Raw genomic sequence first — 26,221 nt, 5'->3', positions numbered from 1 at the left:
ATGGATGGTACAAATCCATCTTCACATGCATCAGCACCTACAAACGCAAATGCAATGTCGTCTGATGCAAACACCGTCCCAAAAAGTTCAAATAGAGATATGGCTTGGGAATGGGGAGAGTGTAGAGATCCCTCAAGAAAACAATGCGTATGGTGCAAACTTTGTGGTCATAAGATGAGCGGAGGAATTACACGATTAAAGCAACATCTTACTCATACCGGAGGACAAGTCAAAGGTTGTTTGAAAGTGAGTGTGGATATCCAGCATAGAGTGTCAGCTTCGATTAAAGAAAAGGAAAAGGTACAACTAGAAAAGAAAAGAAATATGGAGATTCTTAGAACACACTCGATTGACGTTGATGAAGACGAGGATGAGGACGATCAATATGATGTACAAGAAGTTGGTACAAAAAAAAAACGTTTCAAAGAAAAAGAAATTTGTGGCTTCTAGCAATGTGCGAGGTTCCATTGATAGCATGTTTAAGACCGATCATGGAAAAACAAAGCAAACTACAATGGATAGAAATAATCCAATAAAAGAGAAGTTAAAGACGGAAGCTTGGGATAAATTTGCAACTTGGGCTTATTCGGTTGGTTTACCTTTCAATGCCGTATGTGATGAAAGTTTCCAAGATATGATCAATGCCATTGGAGAATATGGAAGAGGTATTTAAATGTGATAAAAATTTATTGATAGTTTATATTTATTATTTATTAATTTGTTTATTACTTAAAGTTTATATGTTATTACATTATATTATAGGTATGCCAGCTCCATCTTATTATAATATTCGTGTGTCATTGATGAAACGAAAGTTGGAAGAAACGAAAGCATTTGTGGATTCGTTTCGGCCACATTGGGAAGAATATAAGTGTAGCATCATGTCCGATTTTTGGACAGACGGGAAAGGAAGGTGTTTGATAAACTTCCTAGTCAATTGTCCTTTTGGAACGGTATTTTTGAAATCAATTGATGCATCGGAGCATGTGAAGAGTGCTGATTTAATTGTGAAGATGATAAATGAGGTGATAATAGAAGTTGGAGAGGCGAACATTGTGCAGGTACTTTTACATATTTGTTAAAAATGGCATAAAATATTATTTGTTAAGTTTTGACTTATGTTTTTACTTTGTTTCTTGTAGTTCATTACAGATAACGGGTCAAACTTTAAATCTGCTGGAGGGATTTTACAAGAACAACATCCTAGGATGTTTTGGACTCCTTGTGCAGCACATTGTGTGAACCTCATGATTCAAGATATTGCTGAGAAAATACCAAAGATAAAGACTACCCTGACTGATGCAAGAGCAATTGTGGTTTTCATTTATAACCACGAAAGGATTCTTAATCTAATGAGGAAGTTGACGAAAAACAAAGAGTTGCACAGGTCTTGTGTAACTAGGTTTGCAACTCAGTTTTATACCATTCAGAGTGTCCACGAGAATCGACATCATATTCAAGTATTGTTTGTCTCTGAAGAATGGAGGAAAAGTAGTTTTTCAAAGACAGTGGCTGGAAAGAGAGTCGAGCGAATAGCGGGAAAAACGGAATTTTGGGACAGCATACAACTAGCTTGTCAAGTGCTAGCTCCTTTGGTTGATGTGATTAGATTGGTTGATACGGAAGAGAAGCCAAGTATGGGTTATATCTATGATGCAATGGTTAGAGCAAAGGAGCAAATCACGAAAAATGTAACTGATGTAAAACTTGTCCATAAAATTAAAAGTATGATTCAAGCAAGATGGACCGACCAACTTCATCACCCGTTACATGCAGGTATTAATTATTGAACTTAAAATTTATTTGTATAAAATTAAATTAATATAGATCGTTTACTTTTAATATTAACTCATTATTTAATGTGTTGAAGCTGGATATTACTTGAACCTCGCTATTTTACATGGGGAAAATTCGAAAGATAAAAAAAAAGAACGCGGAAGTTTTGACGGGACTTTACGAGGCTATTGACTGTCTAGTGCCCATTATAGAGGAGAATGATAAAGTGAGGCAGGACTTGAATCTATACATTGATTCAGTTGGGTAATTTGGATCCGCGGCTGCTATAAGGGGTAGAACGAAAGTTGCACCATGTAAGTATATATATATATATATATATATATATATATAGTTTATTTTATTTTATTAAATCACTCCAATTATTTATAACAAATATGCAAATGATTAAATGTAGATATATGGTGGCGTACATATGGGATCGACACACCTTTGCTCCAATCATTTGCTATTAGTGTCCTCAGTCAAACTTGTAGCGCTTCACCTTCTGAACGCAGTTGGAGTACATTTGACAATGTAAGTTATTTCTATTAAATTACATTTAATTTAACTTATTTACTTCGTTAAGTATTTCTTTTATTCTTTATGTTCAGTTACACTCAAAGAAAAGAAATTGTCTTTTGCAACAAAAACTCAATGATCTTGTATTCATTCAATACAACCCAAGGTTACAAAGGCGCTTCAACTCATTAAAAGCCAACAGATCTTTGGATCCCATTTTGTTGAGAGATGTAGAGGAAAATGATGATTGGGTTACACCAACACAAGATGAGCTTCAAGACTTTGTTCAGGGTACAGATGGTCTTCGTTGGACGGATGTACGAGAGGCCATGGGAGGAAACGAAGAAGTTGGGCCAAGTACTAGGACCAAAAGATCACGCTATAGAGATGATGATGATGATGTTCCAATCAATGTGGAAGATGATCTTAATGTACAATTGGATGAGATGGTTGATGTGGACTCGGAGGAAGATTTTATGTCTTATGATTAGGTTTTAGTGTTTTAGGTTATGAATTATGATGAACAAATGAACAATCGGTTGCCTTGGTTGATCTTGATCAACACTTCTTTATTTTGCTATTAATATTAGATAAGTTCTAGACTTCTAGTATATAAATATATGCTCTAGATGTGAATATATATATATATATATATCATATAGGGTCTGGATATATATATATATATAGAGTAAGGTTAACATACAAAAAGCCTTATCATACATCACGTAGGAGACAATGGTAACCGTTGGATCAGGGGTATAATCACGCATGGGACCACATAATTACGCATGGGACCACATAATCACGCATGGGACCACATAATCACGCATGGGACTATAATCACGCACGTTCTATGATAATAACGCACGTTATATTTTTTGTCATGTATGTTAATGTAGGTTAAGCCTTGAAGTACATTATACTTTCTCTATATATATATATATATATATATATATATATATATATATATATATATATATATATATATATATATATATATTTATGCATGATATTATAAATTACCGATATCTCACCGCGATAAACGATATCTCAAATATCGGTACTTGACCGATAACCGATATTTTTCCGCATTAACTGCATAGCCGGAGACACACTCCGTCCACCGTCTCCTCCGCCACCGTCAACGGATATCCCTCTCCGACCACCTCCTCCATCACTTCGCACTCTCTATCAACGGAGATCACACTCCGGACCACCGTCTCCTCTTCCACTGTCACCGTCTCCTTCGCCACCGTTCACCACCATTCAACGGGGATAAACCCCCTGGACGCCGCCGCCACACAGGGGGTAGGTGTGGTGTCTGAAAGTTTGCCCAGTTGTATCAGTCGACGCCATCGCCGGTTCTAGCAGCGGATAGGGTTTTGTTCCCGGTGGTTGTACCAGCCGACGCCATCAGGTAGTTTCTGTGTTTTTTTTTCATCCAGTTGGCAAGACTCGTTTTTTAATAAAGTTAATATCAAAACGTAGATAAAAATAAATAAGTCGCAACAATATATTGAGAATTTTTGTTGCGTTGTTATATATACATATATATCCCCTATATATATATGTGTGTGTGTGTGTGTGTATTATAAATCAAAATACGTCCGTTTGCGGTATGCACATATAATGTATATATGTGTGAGCGCTCGGGGGGCAAAAGTGAAAGTGCACTAATTTTAACATTATTTTACTAATTTCGTGAAAATAACGTTATAAGACAAAAAAAAGCTAAAAAAATGTGTTTTATTTTCTTTTAATCTCTATCATCCTTCACAAAAGATCAATGGTGGACAAGTGGTTCCTACGATTTTTGCAACTGGATGTGGTTTTCATTTTAACCCATCCCTACACACACACACACACACACACAAACATATATATAGGATTAGGTTCAAGAGTGAACACTAGTGTAGCTTGCGAACTGAGTGAACTAATCCTGGGCATACACGTGTGTAGATCAATGGCCAGGATTTGATGTTGAAATACACTAGTGTATTTTACGATTTCATGATGAGATCCTGGCCATACACGTGTGTAGATCAATGGCCAGGATTTGTTCACTCAGCACACACACGGATATATATATATATATATATATATATATATATATATATATATATATATATATATATATATAGGGAGCCGCTAAAATGAAAACCACCCCCAGTTGTAAGAACCGCGAGAACCACTCTCAACCAATAACAAAAAGGGGTATTTTGGTCAATTTACCCCAAATGTCAAATCCCACCATCTCTCTTCAATTAATGTGATCAGATCATCTCTCATCTCTCTCTCTCTATTTTAAATCTCTGATTTCTCATTTTATCTCTCTTAAAATTGAGATCCATTCTCATCTTTCTTTGGAGATTGTTCATCTCCATCACCGGAGATACACTCCGTCCACCGTCTCCTCCGCCACCGTCAACGGATATCCCTCTCCGACCACCTCCTCCATCACTTCGCACTCTCTATCAACGGAGATCACACTTTGGACCACCGTCTCCTCTTCCACTGTCACCGTCTCCTTCGCCACCGTTCACCACCATTCAACGGGGACAAACCCCCTGGATGCCGCCGCCGCACAGGGGGTGGGTGTGGTGTCTGAAAGTTTTCCCAGTTGTATCAGTCGACGCCATCGCCGGTTCTGGCGGCGGATAGGGTTTTGTTCCCGGTGGTTGTACCAGCCGACGCCATCAGGTAGTTTCTGTGTTTTTTTTTCATGTTTTCAAAGACCAGATCTTCTGGTTGTTTTTCATGTTTTCAAAGACCCAGTTCTTTTGAAAGTTTTGAATCTGGAAAAAAAAAATTTTTGAGTTTCTTGGGGGTTTCTTTGATTTTTGTGGGTTTGATCTGTTGATTCTGTTGATAGGTGTGGAATCAACTGTTGATATGTTGATTCTATTTTGTGGTGGTGCGTTTTGTGGTGGTGGCGACTGAGCCGGCACGGAGGTGTGGCGGTGGGTGCGGTGGTGTGGCAGTGGGTTTGGTGGTGTGGCGGTGGTTTTGGTGGTGTGTGGCAGTGGTTGATGTCGACGGCTACAATGTTTGGGTTTTGAGGCCGACGGCTCCGATGTGCGGTGGGTGTGGTGGTGTGGCGGTGGGGTGTGGTGGTGTGGCAGTGGGTTTGGTGGTGTGGCGGTGGGTTTCGTGGGTTTTGATTTGTGTTCTTTTGAATCTGTAGGTTTTGATATGTTGGCTGTGGGCGGCGATGATGAAAAAAAATGCCGATTTTGATGACGATGGCGCGGCAAGGACGGCGGAGGGTAGGTTTTTAAACCTGCAACCCCTCTTTTGCAGCCTTTTGATTATCGGTTAAACTGAGCCAAACCCTGTTTTTTTTTTCGAGATAGACTTTGTTTTGATGTTGTTGGTTTTTAATTTTTTCCCCTAGTCGATGATGATAACGATATATCTCAAACATCTCCCGAGTTTGCGATTTCTGGGTGCGTTCGTTTTTGCGTAAAGAAGTTTTTGTAAAAAAAAAAAAATTAACCCGTAAACTTTTTAACGTAAAACGTAAAAAGTTTTATGTAAAACGTAAAACGTAAAAAATTGTACGTAAAAACGTAAAAAGTTTTTCGTAAAACATAAAAAGTTTTAAAGTAAAACATGAAACGTAAAAAGTTTTACGTAAAAACTTAAAACGTAAAAAGTTTTTCGTAAAACGTAAAACGTAAAAAGTTTTGCGTAAAACGTAAAAAAGTTTTTCGTAAAACGTAAAACGTAAAAAGTAAAAAGTTTAACGTAATACGTAAAAAGTTTAACGTAGAACGTAAAAAGTTTAATGTAAAACGTAAACCTTTTTCTACGTAAGTTGTAAAACGTAAAAAACCGTGTGATAAAACGGCGCCTAAACAAGGGGCGTGAATGTGGCGCATAAAACGCCGCGAAAAAAAAAACAGGACGTAAAAACCGCCGCGTTAAAACGGGACGTAAAAAACACCGCGTTAAAACGGGACGTAAAAAACGCCGCGTTAAAAAAACGACGCTTGAAAAAGTCGAGCGTAAAAAACGGCGTGAAAAAACGACCCATTAAAAAACGATCCGTTAAATAGCGGGGCGTAAAAACGGCGTGCAAAAACCGGCGCGAAAAAAAAATTGCTTTTGTTAAAAAATTTTGAATTTAAAAATGTTTTTAATAAAAAAATCTTTTTAAAAAATAAAAAGTAATATAATAAAACAAAAAAGTAATAAAAAAATAATAAAGTCAAAAAGACAAAAAAGAGTTATTTTTCTAAACTACTCTTTTGGATTAAAATATTAAAGACATAATAAGACAGAATGTATTTAATATTAATTTTTGTTACTTTTAATCTCATCCATCTATCTTGTTGATCCAAATGCTAGAAAGTGGTTCCCATGGTTCTTACAACTAGAGGTGGTTTTCATTTTAGCGATCCCCTATATATATATATATATATATATATATATAGGAGGGTTTAAATGAGAACGCTAAATATTGTGAGAACCGTGAGAACAAATAAAAAAACCATGAGAACTTGGTCAAAAACAATTCAAATTCAATTTTTTTTTCTACACTTATCATTATTATTCGAATACAATGTTAGAAATTCAATTTACACGTTTAAATTTACGTGAACTCGTAAATAAAGAAAATTTACACATGTGTAAGTTTCCCATTTACACATGTGTAAATCTGTTATATTTACACATGTGTAAAAACTCTAAAAAGAGTGATTTTGAAAGGAGAAATGAATTATTTGATGTTATAAATTCTTGTTTTGATGATGTATCTTAATTACAATGAGGTTTGTATTAAAAAAATTGGTTTTGATTGCTTTTTTCATTCGTTCTCACGGTTCTCGCAATATTTAGCGTTCTCAAGATAACCCTCCCCTATATATATATATACATATTGTCACACCCCAACCGATGACGGAAACATCGGGATGAGACGAACAAATTGCTCAAAACAACATAACACTAAATGTGACAATAATTTATTTAATTCATTTCATAAACTCTAAAGTGAAATACATAGTTCCAAACAATACAACATATTGTTCAACAATAATTCAAATGTTATGTGGGTTTCTAGAGTTCATCCTAGCTTGATTCTTGAATCTTGTACTTTCAACCTGCAATATGTATTAAAATAATGTCAACAAAAACATGTTGGCGAGTATACAAGTTTTCATACATAGCATAGTACGTGTTTAAAATGTTGCTCATATCCAAATGTGAAATACAATATCATGTTAACAGTATATACTCGAAACGATGTTACTCTATGTGCCCAAACCAAAGTTTAACGCAATTAAAGTGTACCCAAACGAGTTTGAGTAAGTTTGACATAGTTTAACCTAACAATACCTGCTCATAGAACAGGAGGGGCGTTTCTCAACCTATAGCGCTACCATTGTTAGGGGAGGCTTGTACGAAGTTAATGAACACATAGTCATTAGGTGTTTACAGTAGCATAACATGTCTAACATGAATAGAGTGTGTCACATAGAATATGGAATGAGTGTGCATAAAATGTTTAATGTGTTGTGATGTTTGATATGTAATACATATTGCACCCAAAAGTGTAAAACGAAAATGGGTCATGTATACTCACAGTGATTGCGTTGCGATTCTTGTAAAGAGAATATGAGGATTGTTCCAAGTGTCGTTGCACAAGAGGTTTACCCTATTAATTTTGAGTATTAGTTAAATATTGGGAATTTAGTGATTATTTAAATAATAAGGCAAAATAATATTAAGATCTCTAAAATAATAATCTCATGCCCCATATTTTATATTCAAAGAAATATATGACAAATAAATGAGTAAAATAAATGTTGATTTTTACCAAAGTATTATAAATATTATTACTAAGATGTTGGGTTAAATAAATAAAAATTTTGATATGTATATAATTATTATAGATAATAATCTTGAATAAATAATCTAATTGTATATATAAAATAACAATTTTATTCTAAATAATAAGTCTATACAATTCTGATTATATAAAATAAGATAATAAATCTGAAAAAAAAAATCTGATTAAAAAAAAAATATAAATTCTGTTTTAAAATGATAATTCTGGTTTATTAAAATACAAATAATATAATTTCTGATTTAAATAAATAATACAATTTCTGATGAAAAATATAAAATATAAATTCTGAATATTATTTTAAATAATATTTCTGATTTATAACATAAATAATAATTCTGATTATTAAGATAAAAATTCTGAAATAATAATTCTGAAAATGAATGATACAGAATTAATAATTCTGATTTATAAAATAAATTCTGATTTAAATGATAAATCTGTTTTATTAAAATAAAATTTCTGATTTTAAAATATAAAATCTGATTTAGTTAATAATTCTATAAATTCTGATTAATATTTCTGATTTTTATATAAATAAATCAGATTTTTAAAATTATAGTAAATCTGATTTTTTATAAATAAAAATTCTGTTTCAAATTAAAAAAATACTAAACCTGTTTTATAATAATATCAATAATAATAATAATATTAATAATAATAATAACAATAATAATAATATAATAATAATAATAATAATAATAATAATAATAATAATAATAATAGTAGTAATAACCAATACAGTAACTAACCAAAAAAGAAAGGAAGAAAGAAAGAAGGTCGGAGGAAAGGTTTTTACCGGAAAGATGGTGATCGCCGGTTGTCTTCTCCGGTGGCCGACGGAGGAGTTCTGGTGTCTGAAGTGTTCTCCGGTGGTCTCCCAACGGTGGCTGCGAGAGGAGACGAAGGCAGGGGGATTCCGGCGAGTTTGAGTGTGGTTTCCGGTTAGGTGGGTGTGGGTTTGGAGGTGGTGATGTCGGGTTTTTATAGGGGGTGTTGGGTCGGGTATTTAAGGAAACAAGAGGTGAGTGCTTGGCAATCAATCAACATTACAAGGAAACTGATAATGAAACGCGGAATGTTCACGAGATCAGTGGAAATCAGAAAGAAAAGGAAAGGATCGGTCAACCGTTTACGTTCTTGGCGGCAATGTTCAAAATGATGGCCGACTATTTCGCGCATAAAGGGAATGTGATTCTGATTTCCTTTGGATGTGGCATTCCCGGCCGAGTGGTTAAGTCGTTGCTCGTTAAGTTCAAGGTCTCCGGTTCGATTCTCGTCCCACGCGCATAAAACCCATTTTTTTTAAATAACCCACCAACTAACTGAGTTAGCCACTAACTGAGTTTTCTAACTCAGTTAGTGCTGCACCTTAATAAAACTAACCTGGTTAGGCTCATTTAACCGGGTTTTCACTAACGGGGTTAGATTAACTAACCAAAAATACTTAAAATCAAAAAAAAATTCAGTTTTTAATATTTATTTATTTATTTATTTATTTAATTTTAATTATTAATTTATTTATTTAAAATACTAATAAAATAGTATAAAAATCATTTTAACCCAAATTTTGATATTTCAACCGAATTAACGTACGGATTCCCAATTTTTGTACGGTTTAGGGTAATCTCTTGGCAGCGATGAATTTAAGAGCTGAGATTTCACTGTTTTTACGTGCTTAACATAGTTTCAACGTGTTTCAACGTGTAATAACATAACATAGTATTAAACACAAATATGAATAAAATCATGCATTTTTCATTATGATTCAAGTCTCGGAAAGAAATTTGGGAATAAAATCCAATACGACAAAGGTACAACTTACAAAAATAGAAAGTACAAGCAGATTTGCCAAAAATAGAAAGATTGAAAATACGAGATGTTACACATATAGGGGAAGGATGTATAGAAAACCCACTTTAATTTAGAAAACCCGGGAAACTCAAAGCTCCTGATATTTTTTTTTTTTTGAAAAAATTTATACATGTTATATACATGTTTTTAAGGGTTTTGGGCAAAAAAAAAAAAAATCAAAAAAGCGCCGAGTAGATATTTAAAAAAAAATAAACAAGTTTTGGTGTAACACATGTTACATTCATCTGACATATTTGTAACATGTGTTACAACAAAACTTGTTTATTTTTTTTAAAAAATATCTACTCGACGCTTTTTTGATTTTTTTGCCCAAAATCCTTAAAAACATGTATATAACGTATGTAAATTTTTTCAAAAAAAAAAACATCGGGAGCTTTGAGTTTCCCGGGTTTTCTAAATTAAAGTGGGCTTTCTATAGATACTTATATTATATATATATATATATATATATATATATATATATATATATATATATATATATATATATATATATATATATATATATATATATATATATATATATATAGGATAAGGATCATGTGAGAAGTAGTAGGCTATTTGAGAAACTTGAGAAGCATTATGGACCACACATTTTCCTTAAGCAAAAAAATGCAATAAAAATGTAAAAAAAATGCAATTTTTTTTGGAAAAATCGCAGGTTTTTCTTTAAGAATTTAATTTTTAATTTTTTTTAATTTTTTCTTTTTTGGATTTATACACATGTGTATATTGTTAATCTTTTTAACTATACATATATGTATATTGTCAATTATACATATATGTATATACATGTTTAAAATTGAAAAATAAGTGTTATTTAGGGTTTAGCATTAGTATTTAGGGTTTAGCATTAGGGTTTAGGGTTTAGCTTTATGGTTTAGGGTTTAGCTTTAGGGTTTAGCATTAGGGTATAGTATTAGGGTTTAGTAATAGTATTTTAGGGTTTAGCATTAGGGTTTAGCTTTTGGGTTTAACATTAGGGTTTAGCTTTAACTTTTGGGTTTAGCTTTATCTTTAGGGTTTAGCATTAAGGGTTTAGCTTTAGGGTTTAGTTTTAGCTTTAGGGTTTAGCATTAGGGTTTAGCTTTAGGGTTTAGAATTAGGGTTTAGCTTTAGGGTTTAGCATTAGGGTTTAGAATTAGGGTTTAGTTTTAGGGTTTAGGGTTTAGCATTAAGGTTTAGCTTTAGTGTTTATGGTATAAGGTTTAGGATTTAAAACACATATTTTTTCAATTTTAAACATGTATATACATACAGAGTAGGGTTCCTACGGAAAGTGTGTTTTTCCTAGAAAGTCTAGGAAGCGATCTGGTCTATCGGATTGGTGTGTTTAAGGGTTGAGATTAAATCAATGGCAATCTTGTAATATTTAACTATATTTAATAGATTGTTTTAAATGAGCAGGGGTAAAATCGTCATAACAGTGTTTTAAACCAATCAAAAATAACCGTCAACACATCACATCTCCTTATTACACGCGAATTTCCCTCTCTCTCACTTTCTCCCTCTAAACCCTCAACCAAATCACTCAAAAATCATACCAAAAATACCTAAAATCATGGATGAAGATAAGAGATTTTCAAACTTCTATAAACGTAAGATCAAACGGACATTGTGTTCTGTGTTTTAGTAGGCGATTAGGGTTCAATCGTGTTCTACATTGAAGTGTTTTATGTTTGCAAGGAAGAGATTCAAAAAAAAGGTGGATTCGAACAAGATGGATGCGAGCAGAATCGAAGCCGCTGGAAGAGAAAACACAATCGCCGGAAGCAAAGTTGTAGTCGCCAGAACCGTAGGTATGTGTTTTAAAATAACAAATGTGTGTATGATTTCCGTTTGTTGGGGATGACTGTGTTTTTACATTGGTTGTGTTTGGTTATGTGTTTTATGGTATGGATATGTAGGTTTTATAGAGTATCAATTTGTGTGTGTGGGTTGTGTTTTAAATTTTTTTTTTTTTGTTAATGAGTTTGCTAGCAAATGTGTTTTATGGGGAGGTTTTAAAAAAGGTGTGTTTTAAGCTCAGTTTGTTAGTGGGTTTTCCCTGAACAAATGTGTTTTATGGACAGGTTTTGTACAAATGTCTTTTATGGGCACGTTTTAACCTGATGTGTTTTAAGGTCAGGTTGTTAATGGGTTTTCCATAAACTCTGTTTGTTAATGGGTTTTTATTTAAAATGTGTTTTAAACAGATGTGTTTTAAGGTCAGTTTGCCTAGGTTTTAAACATGATTAAGTTAGGTTTGTGGATTGTATTTTAAAAACATAAATGTCCTATTGGGTGTTTCTCATAAATGTGTTTTACCATTAACTGGCACATGTGTGTTTTACAATGGGAATGTGTGATTGGGAATTGTGTTTTATAAATCCTAAACAAGTGTTTTCCAGTCAAACGGAGAAAGAGTGAGAGAATAAAAGGAAAATGGCTTTCAAGGGTACCCGGAAACCCACCTGACAAACCAATTATACTGGATGAATCAGACACAGAAGAAACATCACCTTTACTAGGTGCGGTTAGTTGTGGCAGTGAAGGGTGGGGGGTAACTTATATGGCTATCTGTCTGATCAGTTGTGTTTTTTTGTTACTAACAGTTGAACCTGTTAACAAAACTACAAAAACGGTAGACAACAAAGTAGACTGCGCACAACAACCGCCTGTCGGCACCCTTCTGTCTGACATTGCACATCTGTTTCCGAATGTAATGGATAAAAATGACGATTTACAGTCGGAACCCAACGAAAATCGTGAAATGCCCATATGTAAGTTAGATGAACAAACGTGAAACCATATGTTTGATGATGTAAAACACAATGCATATTACTAACAACTTTTATGGGCTTTAAATCAGCGGACGTAAGCAAAAAGGGTATCGATACCGGTAAGAAAAAGAAGGACAAAAAGGCTGGAAACGAACCGAAAGAAAAGAAAGCTGCGGTTATACCAACAGTCAATACGCCTAAGGAAGCAGCACAGGGTAAATGTAAAATTATGAACTAAATTTCAGTTACTAAAAAGACTGACTTGCTGATCGGCTTCGTGTCTTGGTGTTTTGTCAGGTTCCACAATAGAATATTCTGATGATGATTTTGACAACCCACCTTGGAAAAAAACGAGGTCGGGTGCTGGCCCACGAGTTGTTGAAAAAACACAACGACCCGCAGATGCTAGTTCAATCAAAGACTCAAAAACACGCAAGAGGCCAACAATGGTCAAGAATTACATACCACTTTCAGATGGGAAACTAACTTTGCGATTGGCTCTTAAGCACATGGGGGAGTTGATGGAATCTTTGAACGAAAATCAACGGGGGACTGTCAGAAACATAGGTTTCGGGTCAATACTTAGCTTTAGAATGGGTCCGATTCCCTCAACTCTAAGTTGGTGGTTGGTAAATAACTACGACACTAAAACGCGGGTCTTGAATTGCGGTAGCCACCACATTCAAATAACAGAGGAATTGGTGCACGATGTGTTCGGCGTACCAGGAGGGAATGAAGAAATAAAGGAAGTAGAGAGAGCAAGGGCTGATTTCCACGAGGTTGTGGCAGAATGGAAAGGACAATTCGAAAGCAATCCTGCACGCTTGACGCCTGTTCAATTCAAAACATACATTCAGGGCCAACAAGCGAGCGGGAGAATCTTTGTGTTGAACTTTTTGTTGTTCTACAACACACTGCTCGGAGAGACAAACAAGAATGCATCAACTAATATGAAGTTTTTACCAGCCTTGCATCGAGGGAAGGATATCAGAAGTTTTAACTGGTGTGAGTACATGATCAGGTGTCTGGATCGAACGGTGCAAACATGGACACCAAAGGAGCCCTTTCTTGGACTAATGCCATTGCTAGTGGTATGTTCTAAAATACATATATAATTTTCTAAATCACACACTATGATTGTGTTTTAAAACACATCTATTTGCTGGTAAAACACATTAATATTGTTTCAATATAGTAATGCACCAATATAATCACAACATATTGTGAAAACCATTATGATGAAATCTGATCATAAAAAAAACACAATGTGATGTAATGTGGAATAGGAAAAACCATCAACACACATTCGAAGTGTTGTTAAACAACATTATAAGTGATAAAACACAATCTGATATATATAAAAACCTTAAAACACATCTGACATCAGTTTGTTCTTGGTTTTTTACAGGCTGCGTTGATATGTGACCAAAAGATATACAAAGAAGGTGAGCCAAGAGCAACTCATCTCATCGAAGATATCACTGATGACGATATCGAGGCAGTCAGCATAAAGTTGGACTCGGTCAGATTTGATCAAATTTTAGTGGATGCATATGAGTTGCAACCGGAACAAAGCTATCCATTTGCAAAAAAATCTGATGAAGAAACTGAAGCAAAAGAAGTGAAAACAAATAAGAAAGATGAAACCAAGACTGTAAAACACATTAGCAAATGTGATCCAGAAAAAAGAAAAAAGTCTGTTGTTAAGCCGGCTGGTAAAACGCATGGTAAACCTCCGGTCTCAGAGGTACCGAAAAAAAAAACAAATTGAAAAGGAGCTGGCGAAAACCGATGAGGTTGGGAAGAAGAAAACTGATGTTGAAAGTGGCCTGGAAACTGCGCCTGTTGTCGAAGAAATTCCGGTTAATGCGGGTTTCCATGCAGAGTATGCAGAATGCATGAATGTAGATGTTGGCCCGGAAAAAGTGCCTGTTGTGGATACATCTGATATAGAAAAATACTACAGAGAAACAGGCGAGTGGGGGCAAACACAAAAAAAGTCAGCCGGGGATTACCTCACCTATGGTATCTCAATATGGATCGACATAAAGCGACGAGGTAATCTTCTAATTTTCCAATTAATTCTACTAAACACAAACATAAGTGATAAACATTTAAATTGAAATAAGAAATTACTTAAAAAATAATTTTTTTTAGATGTGGCACATGTAACACCTTAAAACACATTCAGGATACCAAAAAACACATTTTTAGAATAGTAAAACACATTGAAGATTGGGAAAATATCACGCTGAACCTTTGTTACACATTTTGATTGGTAAAACACAACACTGATTGGTAAAACACAATAATGATGAAAAAAACAAATAATGATTGGTAAATATCATTTTCAAACTGGTAAAACACTTTCAGAATGGTAAAACACATTGAAGATTGGGAAATAGCACACTGAACATTTGTTACACATTCTGATTGCTAAAACACAATGCTGATAGGTAAAACACAATAAGCATTGAAATAAAAAAGAAAAACAATAATGATTGGTAAAACGCATTTTCAATCTGGTAAAAACACATTGCATATTGGGAAATAAGACAATGATAAAGTGTGTATGATGTAAATCAGGTGCATGCGGGAATGTTGGAATTGTTCCTGAATCAATTCGACGAATGTGTAAAAAGGATAAACGACACTTTTACAGAAGGTTTCCAATTGTACCCCCAAAGTGAGAAAATAAAAGAGATACACACATTGTGGACTGAGAAGCTGAAAGGTTGAATCGACGTGTACGACAACTGCACAACCACAAACTCCTACAGATAAAACACCCGAAAAAGAGGCAAATAAGGAGAATTTGGATATGTCACAGTTGTCGCAGTGGACACCTTCATTGGTAGATGAGATATGTAGGACGGTTGACAAGACAACCACACAGACGACTCAGCTTGTAGTAATTGAGCAACCCGCACAGACGACTCAGGTTGAAGTAATGGAGCAGCCCGCACTCGTCGTCACACCGATCTCCCAAAAAACACAGGAGGAATATGAATATACGATTAGACGTGGGCAGCTTATACATGAGTTGGACCTTGGAAAGCGGAAAATAAGACCGCAAAGACAAACAGAGTTGACCGATGCTCTAAGGTCTCCATACGTGAAGCGGGCAGTAGAGATTAAGGCAAAGCTTGAAAACGCTGAGGTCTCAGTCAGCTCATACATGTTTTCAGCCTGGGGTTCAATGTGGTAAGTTATAAAAATGCCATTTATAATACGAATGTTTCTACAAAATATTTTCACACAATATTTGAAACTGATTCTGATGAATATATTATAACACATTTATTAAAACACATTTGTATACATTAGGGATGTTGTGTTTAGAACTAAGAAAGGAGTGCCGGTTATGAGATCTCCGCTCGAATCATTATTGCCGGGAATCGAATTGCACATATTGGTAATAAGCGCATGGGCGGATTTGTTGAATTATGAAGAAAAAATCAAGCAAAAGGGGAGCATCGCACGCCTGTTCTGTTCAGTAAATATGTTGGTAAGACTGATCATAATGAAATTGAAATTTAAGTTTACAACTTTAGTAATATTGTTTAACGCAATCACTTTAAAATGCAGAATGAAGAAGACTACATAAAAAATGCAAAATCTAGGGCAAAAACATTCGCAGACAACATGGAACCGGTTTTAGTTTCTGCTGATGTGAAAAAGATACCTGACCAGTCGCTCATCTTTGTACCAGTCTTACACGACGGTCATTTCTATTGTGTATGTTTTAATTTAAGGGACATGAAGGTAGAGGTTTTGGACAACAGCGCTAAGGATATCTCAATGCAAGCCAAATACAAAAAACGGCCGGAAAAATTGGTACGCCCCTCTATATATAAACTACAAACGTCCTTTGTTATAGAAATGCATGCCATTTGATTACACCTTTGTTATAACACAAATAACAAACTGCAAAATGTTTAAAATAGTTCATAAAGATATATAAAGTTTGATGTTATAACACAATTGATATTGAATGATATTAACTTAAAACACACTTCATCAGAATTATAAAGTTTTATGTTAAAACACAGTTGATAATGAATGATACGTTATCAGCACTATTAATACTTTAAAACACAGTGTAATGTGACAACATAATAACAAAAAATATTAACTGGATGTTAAAACACATTGATACTGAATGCTACGTCGTCAGCACTATTAGAACTTTAAAACACAGGGTAATGTGCCGCTACCTAATAACGGTATTATGAACTTAAAACACACTGAGTCAGAACTTTAAATTAATCCCTTTAGTTTAAAACACAATCTGATTAAATTGTTTATCATGCAGCGTGATGCTTTATCAGTGTACTTGGAAAAAAATGGGCATCCAGCGGGCGGGGTGATCGGTAAAGTTGAGCCGGTACGATTGGAGATGCCATGGCGTACAAAAAATATTGTAATCGATTGTGGCGTTTTCCTGATGCGCCATATGGAAACATACAAGGGCGTAGCTGGAAAAGGTTGGGAATGCGGATTCTCAAACGAGTGCACTGATGCGAGTGAGATTTCATACAAGCAGCGCAAAGAAATTGATGATCTCAGGCATAAGTACATTACGAAGATGCTCCTAAGTGAAGCAAACGAGTACAGATGTTTTGTTAAAGCTGAGGTTGCTAGATATAACAAGTTGTCGGCCGATGAAAAAAAGAGGCTAGAAGCAAAAGCCTATGACGAAATCCTTGAAAGATTGGATAAGTAACTTAAAATAGGATGTTCTCGTAAGACACTTCGTTGGCGGTGGTTTGTTGAAGTAATGTGGGATGTTCTAAAAAAACAGTTTTAACATTTTGTTCAGTTATCTTTTGGAATTTAAAAATTAGAATATGTTCAGTGTGTTCAGTTATCTTTTTTTTTTTGTGTTTCCTGTCGATAAAAATGTCAAGTATAACTGTTTGAACCTCTTTAACGTGAAATTATGTCGATAATGTTACTTTGTTTCGATCTACATAAGACATACAGTTGTATGACATCTTAAAGTAGTTGTATGACATCTTAAAACACAGCCTATATACATCATGCAAATACTGTGATCTGGTAACCAGCCTATCTATTTCATCAAGTCTCTATACTTTAAACAAAGTTAAAACACTTTAATAGCTTTACAAAAAAAAACTGTATACCAAAACCTGCATGCTAATAAAGTAATAACCATGGGATAAAACAAAATAATGAACAATAAAACACACCATTCAATGAAAGTATAAAAAACATTGACTTCAGCTCCCGAATATCTGTTAAAACACATTACATATAACACGCTGATGGATTCTCAGGAACTTAAAACACATTTTAATCTTTAAACACAATAACTGTTAAAACACATTACATATAACAGGCTGATGGTTTCTCTGGAACACAGTTAATACTTTAAACACAGTTGAAAAACTGTGATCTGGAAACCAGCCTATCTATTTCATCAACACTTTATAATTTAAACACAGTTAAAACACTTTTTTTATAAATTAAACTATTTGCCAAAACCACGAACAAATCAAGCATCCTATAAAACACAGGAGGCTATTTAAAAAAAACAAACTTCACACTAAAACACAAAGCAACAATAACATAAAATGTCGAATCCAACAAGTCTTAAAATCAACAAAAACAAATCCAAAACAAACATACGAGAAAAATAAAACAGAAAATTGAATAGTTCAGCAACAAACTTAAAATTTTGATAAAAAAGATCCTACTCTGCCATGTCCTCATCATCCATATCTGCATCGTTTCCAGATGTGTAAAACTCATCATCAGCATCGTTCGACCCAGGACCATCACCTTCAACAACTGTAGCAGCATCTCCTTCGCGAATTGTATCTTCATTACCTTCAACATTCCGCGAAGCACCTGCCTCAGGCACAGCCACGGTGTATTTCCAACACGTTACTCTATTATGACCGTATTTTTTACATAATGAACATTGACGACGTTTACTTCCAGACTGACTTATGGCTCGCTCCTTTTGAGATTTAAGGCGTTTATGAGAACCACAACCCTTGAACCTGGTACCAACTGGAACACGGATAGTGGCCGTGCTCTCTGGAGCAACTCCTAGCAGTTCAGCAAATCGATTACGTCGTGTCTTGGGAGGTGCATTTATTTGAGCTTCATCAGCGACTGACATAAACTGCTTGATATGATCACGAAAATCAGACAACTTATCAAATTTTGAAATCAACTTGTTCACAACATACTCAGTTGCGTGACTAATCGCACGAACACAACGGTTAACCTCCTCACTACGATCTGGATCTCCACCATCCGTAAGAATGGACCCGGAGGAACTATTTGGAACAGCTTCACGCGTCCAACGCCTCAATATATATTGTTTCGGAAACTCCCTTACATCAAGAATCCGTAACACGCAGAAAATATGACTGCACAACAATCCAAACTGCTCAAACCTATTGCAGATACACTTAACAGTAACATCCTCCTCGCGTATCATAACCTGTAACATTTAATATCCATATAACACAGTTCATATAAAAAAATGGATAATTAAAAAAAACCAAAAATAGTGTATACATAAAGTAAAACAAAATGTCACCTCGAAAAACGAAGAACATGGCTGATCGAGATCCTTTATGAAAAACTTAATGAAATCACCGACGTCATCTAATCTGACACTAGTACAGCGATGAATATCATGTTGAATCTCGAGTTGAACATCCAAAAATATAGTTCTGGTATATATCTGAGCTGCTTGCTTCTCGAGAACAAAATCACTCCACTCTCCAGGGTTGGTGTATCGAGTGTCATGATCATTTTTTCGATGCTCGTGCCTTTGCGCTTCAATAGCCGTGTCGAAGTGGCTAAGAAATTCAACCAACGTGCACTTTGGATTGCTAATCTTGCCAAAAAAGTGATTCTCGCTTTCGGACCTAGATGATGTCCACATAAGACCAGACATTTCTTCCTCGCGATAGTAAGCTGGAATCCATGATTCACGTAGCCCGTATATATACGTCAGCCATTCATGGTCGGTTAAACCGAAATCATTTAAAATAGCTGCCCATTCAGCCTCAAACGCTTCGGGCAATAGAGAATCAGTCCAAACAACTGCAGACAATCTTTTCCTGAAATCTGTATTTGAACACAGGGCAGCCCCGACCTAAGGGAACATTTTAGCATGTATGACAAAAAAAAATTATTAAAACACAGTAAAAAACACACATGTAAAAAAAGAAAACCCTGTCATATAAAAAACAGACCTTTGTAGTGAGTTTATCCATGATATGCCACATACATAGCCGATGCATCGACTCAGGCCAAACATCCGCTATAGCCCTTTTCATCGCAGGGTCTTGGTCAGTAACGATTACGGGAGGCGCGTACCCATATGCGTTCTTGATCGCCCTAAGTAACCAGCTATACGTCTCTGCCGTTTCAGAACCGAGAATTGCAGCACCAAGTGTCACGTTCCTATTATGATTATCCATCCCAGTGAAAGGGACAAACATCATGTTATACCTGAAAAAAAAAAACACACAATAAGCGATGACAATAGATCATAATGTATTTATAACACAGTAGGTTTTAAAACACATTGAATATATAAAAAATTAAACTCATCGTTACTTGTTACGCTTGTAGGTAGCATCAAATGATATAACGTCCCCAAACATATAATAATTCCTCTTCATATCCGGCCCAAAAATGCACTTCAACACACCTTCGTCTGTCGTTTCATATTCACAAGAGAAGTTCGGTAAAAACTCCTTTTTCCTCATCAGTCGCTTGATAAACATTTCCGCATCAAACTCTCCGATAAAAAGATTTAATTCTTTCTTGAAATTTTTAAAATCGACTTTGGTCGCACCAACTTTGTCGAACCTACCATACACTTCCTTCATAATGTTAAATGCACGAACAGGACCAATGTTGAGATGTGACATCTTGTTTATCATCTCTTCGTGTGCACGATTAATACCCCTGTTTTCCTTGAGAAGATGTAAATCTTCTTCATGCACAAAATCATGGTTGTGCGCCTCTGTAAAATGATACAGCAAATACTTCTTAGCATCGGTAAGCTTTATTCTGATCGCAGCTTGGCAGCCGGTCCTTTTGGATGGTACCCTACGTACCCACCTATCAGACGGCTGTTCGACTAAAGTATCGACCAGTCGAAAGTCTTTTTGACCCTCATTTGAACAAAAAAAAGTACTTATTTATAACAATACCACGGTTCTCGTGCTGTGTGCCCTTCCTTACAGTCCAACCGCCCGCTTCTGCGTAAGTTTTATAAAAGTTATACGCGTCATCAACTGTGTCGAATAACATGCCCTCTGCTGGCGTCAACGAAGAGGGTGAATCTGGAATATATCTCTTTGTTCCAGTGTTTGGAGAGACTTGTTCAACACCACGTAATTGGTAATTAGGTGCATCTACAACACATGACAAAAAATGAGCATAAAACACATTTCTAAAACAAAATAATGCAAGTTAAAACACAACCATTCAATGATACTATAAAAAACGTTGACAACAACCTCAATATCTGTTAAAACACATAACTTGTAAAACACATTACTGTTAAAACACATCATACAATGTGAAACTATAAAAAACATTGACTTCAAACTCAATAACTTTTAAAACACATCACATATAACAAGCTGATGTTTTCTCAGAAAGAGTTTAAATAATCAGAACAAAAAACTACAAATATGGAAGTTAAAACACACCATTCAATATCTAAGAAAAGGGTGATCTTCGGACTACAAACCATCAGCCCACTTATGTGAATCAATAAACATAAAAAACCTGAACCTGTATGACTGTTAAAACACAACACCAATAACAAGATGATGGTTTGGCACAACCTCAACATCTGTTGAAACACATAACTGGTAAAACACATTACTGTTAAAACACATTATTCAAGAAGAAACAATAACAGAACACATAACTGGTAAAACACATTACTGTTAAAACACAACATTCAATAAGGAACTATAAAAAACATTGACTTCAACCTAAATAACTGTTAAAAAAATTACTATTTAAACACACCATTCAATGAAATTATAAAACCCGTTGACTACAACCTCAATATCTGTTAAAACACATAACTGGTAAAACACATTACTGTTAAAACACAAAAAACCTGAACTAGTATGACTTTTAAAACACAACACCAATAACAAAGATGATGGTTTGGCACATGAATTGCAAATATGGATTTTAAAACACACCATGAAATATCTTAAGAAAAAAAATTAATCTTCAGATCACAAAAACATCGGTCACCTTATAGAAACACTGAACACTAAAACCTCAACCCTTCTGGCTGTTAAAACACAACATCAAGAACAAACTGACGATTTTACAGAAACATGATAATAAACAACACAAAAAACTACAAAAGTAACTGTAATTACCATCTCCACCATCAGCAAGTGTGTTCGAAGCCATGATTTTTCAGACTGAAATAATATTGAATAAGAACGATGCTGGTCAAGAATAGAATGATCGAAATTATAATATATAGATATATGTTTCATGTTCGTGATATTTGGAATAGATTTGGATTCAAAAAAAACTATAATCCCGAAAATCATGCATGTAATCGGTTACACATATGATCATGCAAAAAAAAGTTATTTGAGATAATTACCAAAAATAAAATAAATATATGAAATTACATGTTTGCCCTTCTAGTTAAAATACATCCATGACACATGTCAACATACTATTGCTTCCTAGACTTTCTAGGAAAAATAGACTTTCCACACAACTCTCACTCTATACATATATGTATAATTGTCAATATACATATATGTATAGTTAAAAGATTAACAATATACACATGTGTATAAATCCCAATTTTTTTTTAAAAAAAAGTAATAAATAAATAAAAAATTTAATCCTTAAATAAAAAGCTGCGATTTTTCCAAAAAAAAAACACTTTTTTCACCTTTTTTTTGCATTTTTTGCTTAGGGAAAATGTGTGGTCCAGATTGCTTCTCAAGTTTCTCAAATAGGGTGGATTTCTCTTAGGATCCCTACCCTATATATATATATATATATATATATATATATATATATATAGAGAGAGAGAGAGAGAGAGAGAGAGCCGCTAGAATGAGAACCACCTCCAGTTGTAAGAACCGCGAGAACCACTCTCCACCAATCAGATTTACCACCTCAAAGGGTATATTGGTCTTTTACCCCAAATGTCATTTCCCATCCCTCTCTCCTCATTAATGATTGTCAGATCTCTCTCTCTCTCCACCTTATTGAAAACTCATATCCTCTCTCCTCTCAATCTCATCTGGTTATTTTGTTTTAAAAGCTTCTTCCTCATTTTGTAATTTCCATTTCCATGTTCATCTTTGATGAGAGAGAAGTGGAACCGGCGAAACTTACCTACAACCCACCCTCAACTGATGTCGGTTTCTCCGGCAGAAGCGTCCCCCTCCATCGACATCCGTCGATGATGATGATGACCATACCCACCCCTACTGACCACCACCGCTTATCCCCTCTCCCACCTCCTTCTCCATTATCGCCGACACCTTTGATTTCCGATCACCTCGCCGCTGCACCCACCACCGGTCACATAAACCAACCGTGGGGCTCCGATTAACACCCAAGTTCATAGTTTTCTGTTAAATCAACTCGTGAATCCAGGTATGAAAGTTTGTTTTTTAAGTTGTTAAATGAAGATGTTTTGTTTTATTTTACTGAATTTTTGAAGATTTGTTATGTGGGTATTGATTTGGTTATTGAAAAAGATGTTGGAGTGTAAAGATGTTCTAAAACAAGTAATTTTGGGGCTGTAGGTTGGAGTAGTGGCTCGGGTTTCGGTGGGTTTATGATGTTGCAACGGAGGTGGGTGCGGTGGGTTTGGTGGTGTGGCGGTGGTTTTGGTGGTGTGGCGGTGGTTTTGGTGGTGTGGCAGTGGTTGATGTCGACGGCTCCGATGTTGGGTTTGATGTTGAATCTGGGTTTGAATATGGGTTTGATGTTTGATGTCACACCCCGATTTCCACGTGTCTCGCCGGTGGGCCCGGTGGGGGATTACCGTGACGATGTTGGCAACAATATAGTCAAACCACACAATTATATAATGCACAGCGGAAGCATAAGATAAATATATAAATTTCAACCTCTGATCGTAATATCAAAATGTATTACAGGGGTTGGATATATCCACAGTGGATCGTAAATAGATATAAAGTATTGTTCCATCAGATACTACAATCAAGCTTGCGAGACTTATCCCGACGCTAGGGAGCTAATACCAGCCAATTACGTTTAGGTACCTGCACTTAATCTTTTTGGGGAAAATACGTCAGTTTACACTGGTAAATACATTCAACTGACACATTTAAAAATGTTTATTAAAATTGATTTGAATGCACAAGGCACAAACTCTTTTATAACTTGGGAAAATTCATAATGATCTTGTGAACGTTTTACATGTTCTTTTATGCGTTCAGTAGCCCGGGTCGTGCCGGGTTAAAGATTTATAGACACACCACGTTTGCGTAAAACCGTAGTATAAAAACCAACGGCTACGTCTTTTAATTTTAATGTCGACACTTTATACCGGGTGTACGCCTACACCGGGATGTCGATGGTCGTGGCCATTTCGTAAAATGATGCCAAGGATATCCGGGACAACGGTCATTAAACCCCCCAAAGGCTTATAAGCAACAAAACTGTTTAAATGAGCCGATCATATTTAATCAATTAACCACCTAAGCGATGGAATTATATAATGCTCAATCAAGCGGTATTAATATACCGTAACCTAAGCCCATATAGGGGAAATAAGTTAAAGTATTTACCTTTGCAAGTATTAATCCTTAATTTAGATCAAGTCACCGATAGCTTTTACTGGGGCTCCTAATCTGGAACGAAGGTTTTAATTAACCTCTTAGAATCCTAACGGTCCTTATATTAGCCGTAGCTTAAACCGGTTGATTCCGATATATAGATATGGTTAATTCGCACGAAAAGGCGAAAACCGAGAATGGAGTATGATTTGGACCCAACAAGTTCAGAGACTTGTTTTATATGGGTTTATAGTTCATACTCTGGATTTTGGGGTTCAAATAATATAATTTGACCCATATCGGCTATTGCACGAAAACTAGTTCCATGAGCCGTACCGTGTGCGCAAATAGGCGAAACGGTTAACCATAAGTGTCCTACGCTTATTCCCTAAGTCAATATGCCTTAAAAGTATTTTGGTATCAGTAGGATACCTTCCGTGACGCCCGTAACGAGTTTAAGTTAGTATTATGCCCCGTAGGGGCTTTTCGGTCATTTTAAAGACTTTAAAATGGCTTTTCGAGTTCTACAGGAAATCTGAGTTTCCCGAACAGCTTATAAAGCTTAAAATACTTTATTTATTATTTAAAATCAGTAGCAACTGGAATCGGGTCAAAAGACCTTGTAGAACTCCCGTTTTGGCCAAAAAGGGCATATTCGGTATTAGCCGAACCGTAGCCATAACCGCAGGTTATGAGCAAGGTAAAAATTATTAAAAATCTTTAAAATTCCCAAAATATTATTTTACCACAGTGGGTAAAAGTTTTGGTGACGAAAACTTGGGTTAGATGGGCGTTATGCTAATTGCGCCGTTAATTACAAAACTTTCTTAAAAGTGCGCCTTTTAGCATAACTCTCATTCTAGGCCTCGGATTGACGTGAAACTTTAAGGACATGCTTATAATTTAACAAGCAAGGTTTTGGTCCGTTCACGTGTCCGAAATACTCGTTTTAATTTTAAAAGGCCGTTACGGTCAACTTTTAGGCGAATGACGGAAATACGTAAAAGACTCGGATAACTCATGAACCGACCACAGAGGCGTATACCAACATGTGACCTGGTCCTAAGAGAGTCCTAAGGTATATTTATACCTCACTAAAACGGGTCAGAACTGAAGTCAAAGCAAAAGTCAAACTTATGCGACTTTCGGCTCCGAACCGGTTCTATATAGTAAATGATCGATTCAAACGAGCGCAAACATGTTTATATACTTATTATCATATTTTATGATTGTCAAAACAGGTTCCATAACATATACATTACAGATTATGCATAAATCGCTAAAATAGCTTTCTGTTGACTTTTTAACCGCACGTTTGACTCGACATTTGACATAGTTAGAGTGGTGATCAGGGGGAACCATTTTAGAGGTTTATTACCCACATAAATACCAACTCATAACCACTTTTGATTCGTCATAAGACTGAACCATCACTGATTTATTGTAAAGTCAAACCGTAGTTACGACGGTTTGGTTCTTAGCCATTTACTAAGGAAATGTGAAACCACAAAGGGTTAGATCACTTACTGAAGTTGTGTTCTTGCTTATGGAGCAGAGAAAGATGCTTGGAGCTTCTTAGAATGGTCAGTAGTTGTGTTTTTGAGTTGTGTGAATGTTATGAGCCAATGTAG

General features: G+C 35.4%; 2 protein-coding genes across 2 annotated transcripts; one reads left to right on the top strand and one right to left on the bottom strand.

Moving 5' to 3' along the window:
* The first annotated feature begins 514 nt into the window (after positions 1-514).
* On the top strand, positions 515-2,786 carry LOC110901115. Its single transcript, XM_022147964.2, has 6 exons — positions 515-665; positions 763-1,061; positions 1,143-1,776; positions 1,871-1,960; positions 2,192-2,310; positions 2,388-2,786. Exons 1-6 carry the CDS (start codon positions 515-517, stop codon positions 2,784-2,786), a joined length of 1,692 nt encoding a protein of 563 aa, XP_022003656.2.
* Positions 2,787-18,493: 15,707 nt separating this feature from the next.
* Positions 18,494-22,221, bottom strand: LOC110901117 (protein FAR1-RELATED SEQUENCE 5-like). The gene is made up of 6 exons (XM_022147966.1): positions 22,188-22,221; positions 21,019-21,191; positions 20,386-20,948; positions 20,019-20,277; positions 19,355-19,918; positions 18,494-19,255 (listed from the first exon to the last, which is right to left on the bottom strand). The coding sequence occupies exons 1-6, from the start codon at positions 22,219-22,221 to the stop codon at positions 18,494-18,496; spliced, it is 2,355 nt and encodes a 784-aa protein (XP_022003658.1).
* Positions 22,222-26,221: the final 4,000 nt, after the last annotated feature.

Source organism: Helianthus annuus, chromosome 13 (assembly GCF_002127325.2).
Source record: "Helianthus annuus cultivar XRQ/B chromosome 13, HanXRQr2.0-SUNRISE, whole genome shotgun sequence".
NCBI lineage: Eukaryota > Viridiplantae > Streptophyta > Magnoliopsida > Asterales > Asteraceae > Helianthus > Helianthus annuus.
The sequence above is the reverse complement of the archived record's forward strand: the minus strand, read 5'-3'. Positions and strand labels throughout refer to the sequence as shown.